We start from the raw sequence: 15,971 nt of genomic DNA on the forward strand, positions 1-15,971 counted from the left end.
CCTCTCCTCCCATCCCTTTCATAAATGCTGCCAATACTTTCGTCCGCCCCCATAGGGGTCAGTGACTTTGGCTTGGATTGGTCCACTTTTGGGTCCAAGACCGTATTTAGCTCCCCCCCCCCCGCCCCCCCTGCAAGATCAACTGATGTGAGTCCATGCTTGGGATTGCCGCCACCATCCTCTTCATAAAATCGGCATCATCCCAATTTGGGACATAAATGCTCGTCAACACGACCTATTTACCCTCCAACACCCCATGAAACTGGATTTTTTTTGATTAAGACTATCACCCCCTGGGGCCCACGGTCAAATTCTGAGTGGAACACCTGACACTTACCCAACCTTTACGAAGCCTTACCTAATCCTTCACTCGCAAATGTGTCTCTTGCACCAGCACAACATCATCCCTCAGATTCTTTCAATCCGCAAAAACTCTCACCCGTTTCAGCGGGCTTCCCAACCCATGGACATTCCGTGTCACCAGCTGGATCAGGGGGTTCTCACTCCCTCCTGCTGTCAGCCATACCCTCATCCCCTCCAGCCTTCCACAGTCCAAAGTCCACACAAGATGGCACCGAGCCCCACCCAATGGGTGGACTCACCCCTTGTCCCCAGTCACTGTCAGTCAACTTCTCCCTCCCCGTTCCCCTTCCTAGAAACCTCCCAACCACTTCCTCTTGAAACCACCTCATTCCCCACAATCCCCTACCCCACCATTCATAATTAGGCAGATTTAATAAACAATATCAGAGTAAAAGATTCCCTCAGGTACAGTGACCATAACATGGTAGAATTTAGCATTTGGTTTGAAAAGTGAGAAGATTGGGTCAGAAACAAATGTGCAAAACTTAAATAAGCGCAGACAGCAGAGCATTTACAAATACATAATACAATCAAGCAGAGTCAGCATGGCTTCATGAAGGGGAAATCATGCCTGACAAATTTATTAAAATTCTTTGAAGTGGTAACAAGCAATATAGATAAAGGGAAACCAGTAGATGTAATACACTTGGAATTCCAAAAAGCGTTTGATAAGGTACTGCGCAAAAGACTATTTAATATTGTCAGACCCCATTGTGTTGGGAATAGAGAATATTAGCATGGATTGTAGATTGGCTAACTAAAAAAGACAGAGTTGGGGAATTTTCAGGTTAGCAACCAATAACTAGTGGAGTGTCATAGGGATCAGTGCTAGGGCCACAATTATTTAGAATATAAATTAATGACGTGGACGAGGGAAGTGAATGCATTCTTGCCAAGCTTGCAGATGATGCAGAAATAATTGGGTAGGGAAGTGGTGAGGATAACAAAGAGTCTGTAGGGGGATTGATCGAAATTGACTATTCTAGTAAGATATAAGAGGTTTAAATGAGAACTCATTCAGTGCAACTATAGCTGGGAATCCACTAAAGGTTAATCCAGATCATACACTTTAGTGTTCTTTCATTAAAACTAGACTCTACCATTTGCAAATTGATTCAGACAAGCAAGGTCAGTGACGCCACCTAGCAAAAAGACCCTATTGTATGTTACTGCTTTCCCAGCCTGGACAGTCCTGTTTCCATGGTAATACACAGTCTAAGGTCATAAGCCCTGAAGGCTGTGTTGTTTTCTAATTAATGTTGAGATGCCGGTGTCAATAATTTGGAAAATTGGCAAGCGATAGTATGAGAAAGTTTGTACCGATATATTTAAATACAAATCTCTCTTAAATTGATGGACAGACACTTTGGCCGAATTGAGTGAATTATAACGTAGTTAAAGCCAATCACAGCTGTAAAGAAGATGAGACTTTAAGATAATAATCTCCTTAAGAATCACTTGTCAGGATGGAAAAATCCATTCAGGAATCAATGTATCTCTTTCTGAAACCTATTTTCTTTTGTTTAAATCACTCAGTCTTTTTATACTGTCTATTATGATTTGAAGAATTACAAAGATTTGCATTTTAAACTCAACCACTGTATTCGCTAATGACAAGGAATCTGACCTAATGTTGCTTGACTAATAAAGTTTTCCAGTGCACAAGCTGACAAATAAAGTTCAACTGAGCTTTGCCAACAATCACAGACTTGATTTCTGTTATTTGGGAACTAAGAAGGGATAACGGATATCCAGGGTTCGGAATAGAGACAGAGATCCATCAGGGATGTAGATAGGTTAAGTGAAAAAACTTGGCAGGTGGAATATAGAAAAATGTGGCATTCAGAATAAAAGAGCTGAATATTATTTAAATGGAGAAAGACTGCTGAAATCTGCAGCACAGAGGGGTTTGGGACTCCTCGTGCATAAATGAAAAAATCTAGCATGCAAGTTCAGAGGTAACTTCTGGGAAGGCCCCCCCAAAACCAATCAATTCTGGTGGAGAGGAAACCCGAGACACTACACGTGTAGTGTCTCCCACCCACCCTCCTCCTCTAACCTAATAATAAGATCCATTGGTGTGAGGTAAGTGCCATATTATTATTATTAGCATTATTATATTATATTATTAGCATTGCGCAGGTCAAGGGACACAGCCGGAGTGAGAGTGATTCTGCACCAAACTACCAAATTCTCACTGTCTGTAAGGTAACCAGGAAAGGTAAGTGGTTAATCTAATTGTGCTGTTTTTCAGTTAAAAGTGCAGGGTAGTGTCTGATTGGCTGAAGCTGCCCCCACCATAAACTTAAATTTAATTAATTAATTAGTGATGGCTGGTCAGGTGATGTGCTTGAGCTGCTTGATGTGGGAGCTGGCAGATCCCATTGCGAGCTGCAGCGACCACATCTGCAGTAAGTGTTGGCTGCTCGAAGAGCTCCGGCTCAGAGTTGATGAGCTGGAGTCTGAGCTTCAAACACTGAGGCACATCCGGGAGGGGGAGACTTACCTGGACACTGTGTTTCAGGAGGCAGTCACACCTGTCAGAGTAAGTAGTTTAAATCCTGCCAGTGGCCAGGGACAGCAGGGTGTGACTGCAAGTCAGGCAGGTAAAGGGAACCAGCAGTCAGGAACTCAGGAGCCTCAGCCCTTGACTCTGTCCAACAGGTATGAGGCACTTGCTCCCTGTGTGGATGGCGAACAGGGTTGCAGGAAGGATGAGTCAGCTGACCAAGGCACCATGGTTCAGCAGGCCATTCAAGGGGAGGGAGTAAATAGGCAAGTTGTAGTTGTAGGGGTTTCTATTATCAGGGGGATAGATAGTATCCTTTGTGAGCAGGATAAAGAGTCCCGCATGGTATGTTGCCTGCCCGGTGCTAGGGTGCGGGACACCTCTGACCGGCTTGAAAGGATACTGGAGAGGGAGGGGGAGGTTGTTGTTGTGGTCCATGTCGGTACCAACAACATAGGCAAGTCTAGGAAAGAGGACCTGTTTAGAGATTATAAAGAGCTAGGATTCAAATTAAAAAAACAGGTCCTCAAGGGTCATAATCTCCGGATTACTGCCTGAGCCACGTGCAAATTGGCATAGGGAGGCAAGAATAACGGAAGTTAACACGTGGCTGAAAGAGTGGTGTGGGAATGAGGGGTTCCTTTTCATGGGACACTGGCATCAGTTTTGGGACAGGGGGGACCTATACCGTTGGGATGGTCTCCACCTTAACCGAGCTGGGACCAGTGTTCTGGCGAAAAGAGTAAATAAGGTGGTCAATAGGACTTTAAAATAAAGATTGGGGGGGGAAGGGAAAGTCAGGGAACCAAGAGGTGAAGTAATCAGCGGGGAGCGTAGCTGTTTAGGAATAAAAAAAAACACGAACAGACAAAACTCAAGAGTGGTTACGATTGTCCCCATCCCACAAAATATGACACAGTGTATGGAAAGGCTCAGTAAACCAAGGTCCACCACACTAAGAAAACAAAAAGGGATGGTCAACCGAGAATTAAAGGTGCTATATTTAAATGTGCGCAGTATACAGAACAAGGTAGATGACCAGGGGCACAAAATGCACCACGAAATAGAAAGTGCATGTCAGAAAGGCAAGGTCACAGTGATCATGGGGGACTTTAATATGCAGGTGGACTGGGTAAATAATACTGCCAGTGGACCCAAGGAAAGGGAATTCATTGAATGTTTACAGGAGGCCTTTTTGGAACAGCTTGTGATGGAGCCCACGAGGGAACAGGCCATTCTGGACTTAGTGTTATGTAATGAGCCAGACTTGATTAAAGATCTTAAAGTAAGCGAGCACTTAGGAGGCAGTGATCATAATATGGTTGAATTCAATCTCCAATTTGAAAGAAAGAAGGTAGAATCAGATGTAAAGGTGTTACAGTTAAATAAAGGTAACTACAGGGGCATGAGGGAGGAACTGACGAAAATCGACTGGGAGCAGAGCCGAGTGGGAAAGACAGTAGAACAGCAATGGCAGGAGTTTCTGGGAGTAATTGAGGACACAGTACAGAGGTTCATCCCAAAGAAAAGAAAGGTTATCAGAGGGGGGATTAGGCAGCCATGGCTGACAAAGGAAGTTAAGGAATGCATCAAAGCAAAAGAGAAAGCCTATAATGTGGCAAAGAGTAGTGGGAAGTCAGAAGATTGGGAAGGCTACAAAAACAAATAGAGGATAACAAAGAGAGAGATAAGGAAAGAGAGGATCAAATTTGAAGGTAGGCTAGCTAGTAACATTAGGAATGATAGTAAAAGTTTCTTTAAATACATTAAAAACAAACGGGAGGCAAAAGTCGACATTGGGCCGCTCCAAAATGACGCTGGTAATTTTGTGATGGGAGACCAGGAAATAGCTGAGGAACTGAATAAGTACTTTGCATCAGTCTTCACAGTAGAAGACATGAGTAATATCCCAACAATTCCGGAGAGTCAGGAGACAGAGCTGAATATGGTAGCCATCACAAAGGAGAAAGTGCTAGAGAAACTAAGAGGTCTAAAAATTGATAAATCTCCGGGCCCAGATGGGCTACATCCTAGAGTTCTAAAGGAGATAGCTGAAGAAATAGTGGAGGCGTTGGTTATGATCTTTCAAAAGTCACTGGAGTCAGGGAAAATACCAGAGGATTGGAAAATGGCTGTTGTAACCCCCCTGTTCAAGAAGGGAACAAGGAAAAAGATGGAAAATTATAGGCCAATTAGCCTCGGTTGTTGGCAAGATTCTAGAATCCATTGTTAAGGATGAGATTTCTAAATTCTTGGAAGTGCGGGGTCGGATTAGGACAAGTCAGCATGGATTTAGTAAGGGGAGGTCGTGCCTGACAAACATGTTAGAGTTCTTTGAAGAGATAACAAATAGATTAGACCAAGGAGAGCCAATGGATGTTATCTATCTTGACTTCCAAAAGGCCTTTGATAAGGTGCCTCACGGGAGACTGCTGAGTAAAATAAGGGCCCATGGTATTCGAGGCAAGGTACTAACATGGATTGACGATTGGCTGTCAGGCAGAAGTCAGAGAGTTGGGATAAAAGGTTCTTTTTCGGAATGGCAACCTGTGACGAGTGGTGTCCCGCAGGGTTCAGTATTGGGGCCACAGCTGTTCTCTTTATATATTAACGATCTAGATGACGGGACTGAGGGCATTCTGGCTACGTTTGCCGATGATACAAAGATAGGTAGTATGGAGGAGGTGGGGAGGCTGCAGAAAGATTTAGACAGTTTAGGAGAGTTGTCCAAGAAATGGCTGATGAAATTCAACGTGGGCAAGTGCGAGGTCTTGCACTTTGGAAAAAAGAATAGCGGCGTGGACTATTTTCTAAACGGTGACAAAATTCATAATGCTGAAGTGCAAGGGGACTTGGGAGTCCTAGTCCAGGATTCTCTAAAGGTAATCTTGCAGGTTGAGTCCGTAATTAAGAAAGCAAATGCAATGTTGTCATTCATCTCAAGAGGCTTGGAATATAAAAGCAGGGATGTACTTCTGAAGCTTTATAAAGCATTAGTTAGGCCCCATTTAGAATACTGTGAGCAATTTTGGGCCCCACACCTCAGGAAGGACATACTGGCACTGGAGCGGGTACAGTGGAGATTCACACGGATGATCCCAGGAATGGTAGGCCTAACATACGATGAACGCCTGAGGATCCTGGGATTATATACATTGGAGTTTAGGAGGTTGAGGGGAGATCTAATAGAAACTTACAAGATAATGAATGGCTTAGATAGGGTGGATGTAGGGAAGTTGTTTCCATTAGCAGGGGAGACTAGGACCAGGGGGCACAGCCTTAGAATAAAAGGGAGTCACTTTAGAACAGAGATGAGGAGAAATTTCTTCAGCCAGAGAGTGGTGGGTCTGTGGAATTCATTGCCACAAAGGGCGGTGGAGGCCGGGACGTTGAGTGTCTTTAAGACAGAAGTTGATAAATTCTTGATTTCTCGAGGAATTAAGGGCAATGGAGAGAGAGCGGGTAAATGAAGTTGAAATCAGCCATGATTGAATGGTGGAGTGGACTCGATGGGCCGAATGGCCTTACTTCCGCTCCTATGTCTTATGGTAATAGGAAAGACAAATTAAATGTTGGCCTTTATTTCAAAGGTAATGGAGTTTTAAAATAGGGAAGTCATGCTGTAACTATAAGGCACTAGTTAGATTACACCTGTGAACACTTTTGATCTCCATATCTGAAGAAAGAAATACTGGCATTGGAGGCAGTCCAGTGAAGGTTCTCTTGGTTGATCCTTGGTGTGGAGGGATTCTCTTCTGAGGAGAGGTTGAATCGGTCGGGCCTCTACTCATTGGAGTCTTCATTTAGAAGATTAAGTGACGACCTTATTGAAACATATAGGATTCTCGGGGGGCTAGCCAGGGTAGATTCTGACAGATTGTTTCCACTTGTGGGAGAGTCTAGGACCAGAGGGCATAATCTCAGTGTAAGGGATTGCCTTGTTTATACAGAGATGAAGATAATTGTTTTCTCTCAGAGGGTAATGAATCTGTGGAATTCCTTAGTGCAGAGGTCGGGAAAGTGGAGTTGAAGATTATCAAATCAATCTTGATCTCGTCAAATGGCAGACTAGACTCGGTGGGCCGAATGGTCCACTTCGGTCCCTACATTTAGTGGTCTCATTTGAAATATTTATGTATTTTCAACTTATTTTAGCATATCTCTTGATTGAATTATATTGACCACCTGCCTGCTCAATTACAAGTCCATTCATATCTTCCTCTAGCTTCTCCCATTTACCTCGAGTCTCCTACCTGCATCAGTTTTGTATGACATGAACTTTTTGCCTAGAACAAACTGAGATAATAGTTTTAAAAATTTACTGTGTAGACAATTTACCACATTGTAGGACCATTGGAACATAAGAAATGGGAGCATGAGCAGGCCATACGACCCCTTGAGCATGCTACATCATTAAACTATTTTCCAGGAGTGTCACCATATCCCTTGATATCTTTAATAACTAGAAATCTATCCACCTCATACTCAAAGACTGAGCCTCCACAACCACCTGGGGTAAAAAATTTCAACGGTCAGACTCATGGAATCATAGAATTTACAGTGCAGAAGGAGGCCATTCGGCCCATCGAGTCTGCACCGGCCAGGTTCACTGCCCTCTGAGTGCAGAAATTTCTCCTCGCCTCAGTCACCACGTATTATGAGACTATGCCCCCTGGTTTATGATGCACCCTCTTTTCCCCCCACTGCTACCAGCCAGGGGAAACATCTTTCCTAAGTCTACCCTTTTGAACATTATAAGAATTTTCTATGGCTCAATGAGTTCTAAACTCGTGAGAATACAGGCCCAATTTCCTCAGTATCTCTTCACAGAACAATCCCGACATCCCAGGAATTGGTCTGATGTATCTTTGTTGCACTTGCTCAATGCCATTTATATCCTTCTGTGATAACCCTTACAAGGACCACAGCGAATCGCTGATTTATCTCCATGGACTTCTTCGAATATGAGTTCCCATGGTGAGCGGGCAGAGGCCCACCCAGTTGGAGTTCATTCGCAGGATCTTTAAATATAGCTCCCAGACACGGACCGGGAGTTCCCAATAGAACTGGGCTGGGACGTTTGTTTTGTGTGCCACAGTAACGGCTTTATTTTCAACTCAAAATAAAACAGTTTTGCCTTTCACTTCGCTCCTCCTGGAAGTATTACACCTTTCTTAGGTAAGGAGACCAAAACTGCACACAGTACTCCAGGTACAGTCTCACAAAGGCTCTACACAATGGCAACACTACTGCTTTCTCCTGTACCCAAATCCTCTTGTAATAAAGCCCAACACGCCACTTTCCCTTCTAATTGTATGTTGTACCTAAATATTAGCTTTCAATGACTTGTGAAGAAGGGCACCCAGATCTCTTTGGATACCAATATTTCCCAATCTTCTCCTATCTAAAAAATAGTCTGCAGTTCTGTTTTTCTTACCAAAGTGGATAACTTTACATTTTTCTGCACTATATTCCATCTGCCATGTTCTTGCTCATGTTGTTGCATAAATAATTAGAACTGATGCTTTTTATGATCTTTCATTTCAGCGTCATTTCTGTGTCTTCGCTGTGAGTTTCCCAGGACAAGATGCACTTCACTCCATCTTTAGCATCATACTTTTTCAACACTTAACTGGTCGAAATTTCCCATCAATAGTGATAAAATTCCATACACAGCTGGTCACTGCAGCCCTTGGTTAGTGCATAAAGCTACTCAGTCAATACACCCTTATTATTGTTTCAAATTCCTAATTGTTTACCCGTTGGTACTTATGAATCCCTTTGAGTCTGTTAATTCCTCAGTTTCTGAAAAAAATTCTGTATGAAATATGTCTCATTGTAATGTGTTCATTAGAACTGGAAATGTATACAATTTAGTGATATTAGATATGGGAATTAGTATACATATCCTAGTTTCTATTGAATACCACTTAGTTATGCTATGCAATTTTAAACTGTGGAATAGTATATTTTGATTTCCAAAAGACATTCAATAAAATACCAAATAAAATGTTTCCACACAAGATAGTTTTGGTGTGGGCAATGTGTGCATGGAAAGGGAATTGGCTAACTCACAGGAAACACAAGTTGGTATAAATGGGTAATTTTCAGATTGTTAAACTGCAATTAATGGGGTACCACAGGGATCAGTGCTGAGGCCTCAACTATTAACAATTAATATTCATGACTAGGCTATGAGCACTTATGTACTTCTATACAATTTTGTTGTTTTTGTATCCTGTGTATTTTTGCCCTTTTGCTGAATCTTTAGTTTGTTCACCAACACTTCTCAAGAGACTGGCCAATTGCTGCTACATTAGCAATCGCAGGTAACAATCTTTGTCTGGATGGGAAATGTTTGTTTGTTCCTGTAGTGCTCCATCAATTTGAAAAGGAGGACCAGTTCTTTAGGTAGGATCAGCATCAGGTTAAACAACACCTTGGGTGATAATCCTGTTGCTGTCATTATCCAAAGAATTGAGACCATAGACCATATCGCCGCTTCATGAATATATGGAAGTTCATTGACCTGATTAATACTACACCCCTGTATGCTTCACCCGATGCCGATGTCTATGTATTTATATTGTGTACCTTGTGTTGCCTATTATGTATTTTCTTTTCATGTACTAAATGATCTGTTTGAATTGCTCGCAGAAAAATACTTTTCACTGTACCTTGGTACTCGTGACAAACTAATCAAATCCAAACAAATCCAATCTATCTGCTTTCTTGCAATGATAAATTTATTTTCAGTAATTACACAGGATTTACCAGCTGTGGTACAGGACCAAAGTTTTGTGTGAATTATCATTTTTACTTTGCATTTTTCTGCTTACTGCTTGATCAATAACTCCAGAAGTGAGATTGGAGACAATTGAAGGCTTTGTTATACTAGATGTTTCCCCCAACAGCACAGGTACAGAAGGCAGCTGCTGGGGAGACATGGGCTCTTATACTCCGCCTTACTGGGCGGAACCAGCAGGCAGGCTTAACCAACGAAAACAGTACTTCCTACACCAATGGTCTTACAGCATTACAGGGTACCGTAATACCTCTAATACGGACTACCACATTCACTCCCTGTTTTAAAAAAAAAAAAGAGTCCGGCAGGGGTGGTGGCCTCGCATTACACAGTGGTAGAGGTTAAGGTTATGGAGGTATCCGGTATACATCAGTACAGTGGTTTTACCTCGTTACATCGCAACTATTTACAAAATTTATTTACAGTTCAGAATGAAGCAATTAGTCGATCGGGGGCCCTGGTCGTCCTCTGCGATCGTCGTTGCTTCGGTGGTGATGCAGGCGCCGGCTCGGGCATCTGTGGCTCCGGGAGCGTGGCTTCGGCTTCTTCATCACCCCTAGACTGGAGCAATGGGAGGACCGGTCCACCTGGGAAGGGGGCGGCTGTGGGGTGTGCCGGTGGGAGGGAGGGGGGGATTGGTGGTGGGGGTGGGGATCCAGCGGGCGCCAGGTCCCGTAGGAGACCGTATCCTGTCGGCCGTCGGGGTACGCCACATAGGCATACGGAAGGTTAGCGTGGAGGAGATGGACCCTCTCGACCAATGGGTCCGACTTGTGCGCCCGCACGTGTTTGCGGAGCAGGATGGGTCCAGGAGCTGCCAGCCAGGTTGGGAACGAGGTGCCGGAGGAGGACTTCCTAGGGAAGACAAGGAGACATTCGTGAGGTGTTTGGTTGGTCGTGGTACACAGCAGTGACCGGATGGAGTGGAGGGCATCCGGGAGGACCTCCTGCCAGTGGGAGACTGGGAGATTCCTGGACCGTAGGGCCAGTAGGACGGTCTTCCAGACCGTTCCGTTCTCCCTCTCTACCTGTCTGTTTCCCCGGGGGTTGTAACTGGTCGTCCTGCTTGAGGCAATGCCCTTGTTGAGCAGGAATTGACGCAGTTCATTGCTCATAAAGGAGGACCCCCTGTCGCTGTGTATGTAGGCGGGGAAACAGAACAGCGTAAAGATACTATGGAGGGCTTTTATGGTGGTGGCTGCGGTCATGTCGGGGCAGGGAATGGCGACTGGGAACCGGGAGTACTCGTCAATCACGTTCAGGAAGTAAGTGTTGCGGTCGGTGGAGGGGAGGGGCCCTTTTAAGTCCATACTGAGGCGTTCAAAGGGACATGAAGCCTTTATCAGGTGCACTTTCTCTTGCCTGTAGAAGTGCAGCTTGCACTCCGCGCAGATTTGGCAGTTGCTGGTGGCGGTCCTGACCTCCTCGATGGAGTTGGGCAGGTTGTGGGTTTTAATGAAATGGAAGAATTGAGTGACCCCCGGGTGGCAGAGGTCCTCGTGGAGGGCTCGGAGGCGGTCCACTTGTGCGTTGGCACATGTGCCGCGGGACAGTGCATCAGGAGGCTCGTTTAGCTTCCCGGGACGATATAAGATCTCATAGTTGTAGATGGAGAGTTCGATCCTCCACCGTAAGATCTTGTCGTTCTTTACCTTGCCCCACTGTGCATTATCGAACATGAAGGCCATCAACCGTTGGTCAGTGAGGCGAGTGAATCTCCTGCCGGCCAGGTAATGCCTCCAATGCCGCACAGCTTCTACTACGGCCTGGGCCTCCTTTTCAACTGAGGAATGGCGGATTTCTGAAGCGTGGAGGGTGCGTGCGAAGAAGACCAAGGGTCTGCCCGCTTGGTTGAGGGTGGCCGCCAGAGCTACGTCGGACGCGTCGCTCTCGACTTGGAAGTGGAGGGACTCATCGATGGCGTGTATCGTGGCCTTTGCTATGTTCGCTTTGATGCGGCTGAAGGCCTGGCGGGCCTCTGTCGACAGGGGAAAAATCGTGGATTGGATTAGCGGGCGGGCCTTGTCCGCATAGTTGGGGACCCACTGGGCATAATAAGAGAAAAATCCCAGGCAGCGTTTCAGGGCCTTGGAGCAGTGAGGGAGGGGGAACTTCATGAGGGGGCGCATGCGTTCAGGGTCTGGGCCTATAACTCCATCATGCACCACGTAGCCAAGGATGGCTAGACGGTCGGCGCTGAACACGCATTTATCCTTGTTATATGTGAGATTAAGGATTTTTGCGGTAAGGAGGAATTTTCGAAGGTTGGTCGTGGCTGCAGATGGTGACATTATAGAGGTACGGAAACGTGGCCCGCAAACCATACCAGTCAACCATTCGGTCCATCTCTCATTGGAAGACCGAGACTCGGTTAGTGACACCGAAGGGAACCCTTCGGAAGTGGTAGAGCCGCCCATCTGCTTCGAAAGCAGTGTATTTGCAGTTGCTAGGGCGGATCTGGTAGACGGGCTGGTGGTAGACGGACTTTAGATCCACCGTGGAAAAGACCTTGTATTGTGTGATCCTGTTGACCAGATCGGATATGCGGGAGAGAGGGTACGCGTCAAGCTGAGTATACCTGTTGATGGTCCGGCTATAATCTCTGACCATCCTATGCTTCTCCCCGGTCTTTACAACCACAACTAGCTCTCCAGGGACTGTTGCTAGCCTCAATGACACCTTCCCTCAGTAATCGCTGGACCTCCGACCTAATAAAGGTCCGGTCCTGGGCACTATACCGTCTGCTCCTGGTGGCGACGGGGTTGCAATCCGGGGTGAGGTTCATCAACAGGGAAAGCGGATCGACCTTGAGGGTCGCGAGTGTGCAGACAGTGAGGGGGGGTATTGGGCCGCCGAATTTAAAGGTTAAGCTTTGGAGGTTGCATTGAAAATCTAACCCTGGGAGTGTGGCAGCGCAGAGGTGGGAAGGACGTAGAGCCGGTAATTTTTAAACTCCCTTACCTGGACCATGAGGGTCGCTATGCAGAACCCCTTGATCTCCACTGAATGAGACCCAGAGGCCAGGGCGATTTTTTTGGTTAACTGGGTGAACGGGGAGAGAACAACGCCTTATCGTGTTGGGGTGTATGAAGCGCTCCGTGCTCCCAGAGTCGATCAGACAGGATGTTTCATGCCCATTGATGAGCACGGTCGTCGTTGCAGTCGAGAGTGTTCGGGGCCGAGACTGGTCCAGGTTCACCGAGGCTAGTCGTGGCAGAAGTTGGATGTTCTCCTCGGGCGGTGTGTGGTCATCCGAGTCAGGGTCCAGAGAGTCCAGCCAAGATGGCGGCGCCCACTGGTCGCACATGGCTGGGGGCGCCCATCCATCACACGTGGTGTCCGAGAGACAAGATGGCGGTGCCCGGAGGCCACATGTGGCCCTGAAGGAGGAAGATGGCGGCACCCCATGGCCCGTGGAGAGGGTTGTGGTGGCGGTCCCGATTCGCCTCCGGAGACCGCAGCGACAGCCCGGGCCTGGCATACCGCCACGAAGTGTCCCTTTTTGCTGCAACCTTTGCAGAGGGATGAGCGGGCCGGACAGTGCTGTCGGGGGTGCTTGGTTTGCTCGCAGAAATAGCAGCGGGGCCCCCCGGGGCTGCCTGGCAGTCTCGCAGCGCAAGCTTGTGGGGGATGGGGGATGCATCGGAGTCGGTCACTGGGGAGTTCCACGCTGCCCAAGGGGCTGCCGTGCGGTCGGGGACGTAAGCGGTGCATTTTGGGAGGCCATATCCAGGGAGCTAGCAAGGGCCCGTGCCTCCTTGAGGCCTAGTGTCTCTTTCTCCAGCAATCGCTGGCGGATTTGGGAGGACAGCATACCTGCAACAAATGCGTCCCGGATCAAAGGTTCTGTGTGGTCGCTGGCCGAAACTTGCGGGCAGTTACAGTTCCTTCCCAACACCAAGAGCGCACGGTAGAACTCCTCCAGCGATTTCCCAGGGATTTGTCGCCTCGTCGCTAGTAGATGTTGTGCGTAGACCTGGTTTACAGGGCAAATATTATGTCCTTTCAGCAGATTCATTGCGGCCTCGAAATAGTCCGCATCCTCAATGAGAGCGTAGAGAGTGGCTCACCCTCAAGTGAGAAACTTGCATTTTCTGGTCCTCCGTGGGTGTAATTGTGGCCGTCCTGAGATATCCATTGAAACTCGCCAGCCAGTGCTTGAAGGTTGCTGCTGAGTTTGCCACGTGGGGGCTGAGTTGCAGACACTCCGGCTTGATTTGGAGCTCCATTCTTTAAACTGTAATGTAATAAATTGATGCTTGATCAATAACTCCAGAAGCGAGATTGGAGACAATTGAAGGCTTTATTGCACTAGATGTTTCCCCCAACGGCGCAGGTATAGAAGGCAGCTGCTAGTGAGATACGGGCTCTTATACTCCGCCTTACTGGGTGGAACCAGCAGGCAGGATTAACCAATGAAAATAGTACCTCCTACACCAATGGTCTTACAGCATTACAGGGTACCGTAATACCTCTAATAACAACTACCACACTGCTTAATGAAAATGTTTACCTGTTGAAAACGATGAAACCACAAAGATTAGATATTTGTGAAATTTGGTGTGTCTTTGGTATTGTGGGACTCCTCCTTCTCCTCTCGTCCCCACCTCTAGTTAAAAAAACAAATCTCACCCTGATTGATTTTGCAGACGTAGTATCAATGTTTCCCCTGTGCTGTACAGCCTTGTCACCATGCAACAATCTGAAAGACCCTGCGCAGTTCATCCACAAGTTGTTCCCTTGCACAGCCTTGCAAAAAAACCTAAGCGACTGGGTATTTAAGTCCAAAATAAATGATATGATACATTGTTTAGGATAGTTTGAGTAATGTTGGTGGCCTCCTCAGCCTCTACCATTATATATACACAGAAGAGAATGCAAATTGCCAGTTTCAGGAATTGGAGATTTTGATATGTGGAAACTATGTGGATATATGGTGGAGTAGGCCATTTCTTAGTACCCTGCCACTTTCTCATAAAACATAGAACATAGAACATTACAGCGCAGTACAGGCCCTTCAGCCCTCGATGTTGCGCCGACCTGTGAAACCACTCTAAAGCCCATCTACACTATTCCCTTATCGTCCATATGTCTATCCAATGACCATTTGAATGCCCTTAGTGTTGGCGAGTCCACTACTGTTGCAGGCAGGGCATTCCATGCCCTTACTACTCTCTGAGTAAAGAACCTACCTCTGACATCTGTCTTATATCTATCTCCCCTCAATTTAAAGCTATGTCCCCTCGTGCTAGACATCACCATCCGAGGAAAAAGGCTCTCACTGTCCACCCTATCCAATCCTCTGATCATCTTGTATGCCTCAATTAAGTCACCTCTTAACCTTCTTCTCGCTAACAAAAACAGCCTCAAGTCCCTCAGCCTTTCCTCATAAGATCTTCCCTCCATACCAGGCAACATTCTGGTAAATCTCCTCTGCACCCTTTCCAATGCTTCCACACCCTTCCTATAATGTGGCGACCAGAATTGCACGCAATACTCCAAATGCGGCCGCACCAGAGTTTTGTACAGCTGCAACATGACCTCGTGGCTCTGAAACTCAGTCCCTCTACCAATAAAAGCTAACACACCGTACGCCTTCTTAACAACCCTCTCAACCTGGGTGGCAACTTTCAGGGATCTATGTACAGATCTCTCTGCTCATCCACACTGCCAAGACTCTTACCATTAGCCCAGTACTCTGTCTTCCTGTTATTCCCTCAAATGAATCACCTCACACTTTTCTGCATTAAACTCCATTTGCCACCTCTCAGCCCAGCGCTGCAGTTTATCTATGTCCCTCCGTAACTTGTAACATCCTTCCACACTGTCCACAACTCCACCGACTTTAGTGTCATCTGCAAATTTACTCACCCATCCTTCTACGCCCTCCTCCAGGTCATTTATAAAAATGACAAACAGCAGTGGCCCCAAAACAGATCCTTGTGGTACACCACTGGTAACTGGACTGCAGTCTGAACATTTCCCATCAACCACCACCCTTTGTCTTCTTCCAGCTAGCCAATTTCTGATCCAAACTGCTAAATCACCCTGAATCCCATGCCTCTGTATTTTCTGCAGTAGCCTACCGTGGGGAATCTTATCAAATGCTTTACTGAAGTCCATATACACCACATCAGCTGCTTTACCCTCATCCACCTGTTTGGTCACCTTCTCAAAGAACTCAATAAGGTTTGTGAGGCACGACCTACCCTTCACAAAACCGTGTTGACTATCTCTAATCAAATTATTCCTTTCCAGATGATGATACATCCTATCTCTTATAAACCTTTCCAA

The 15,971-nt window shown here is 46.3% G+C and overlaps 1 protein-coding gene across 1 annotated transcript in view; it reads left to right on the forward strand.

The window, feature by feature from the left end:
- LOC140395604 (dynein axonemal heavy chain 17-like) overlaps nucleotides 1–15,971 on the forward strand; it is an 896,966-nt gene that overhangs the window by 597,950 nt on the left and 283,045 nt on the right. The window contains exon 50 of the mRNA XM_072483576.1: nucleotides 8,420–8,567. Coding sequence (XP_072339677.1) covers nucleotides 8,420–8,567 — 148 coding nt within the window. The remainder of the gene's footprint in view (nucleotides 1–8,419; nucleotides 8,568–15,971) is intronic.

This window comes from Scyliorhinus torazame, chromosome 18 (genome assembly GCF_047496885.1).
Source record: "Scyliorhinus torazame isolate Kashiwa2021f chromosome 18, sScyTor2.1, whole genome shotgun sequence".
In the NCBI taxonomy this organism is placed as follows: Eukaryota; Metazoa; Chordata; class Chondrichthyes; order Carcharhiniformes; family Scyliorhinidae; genus Scyliorhinus; species Scyliorhinus torazame.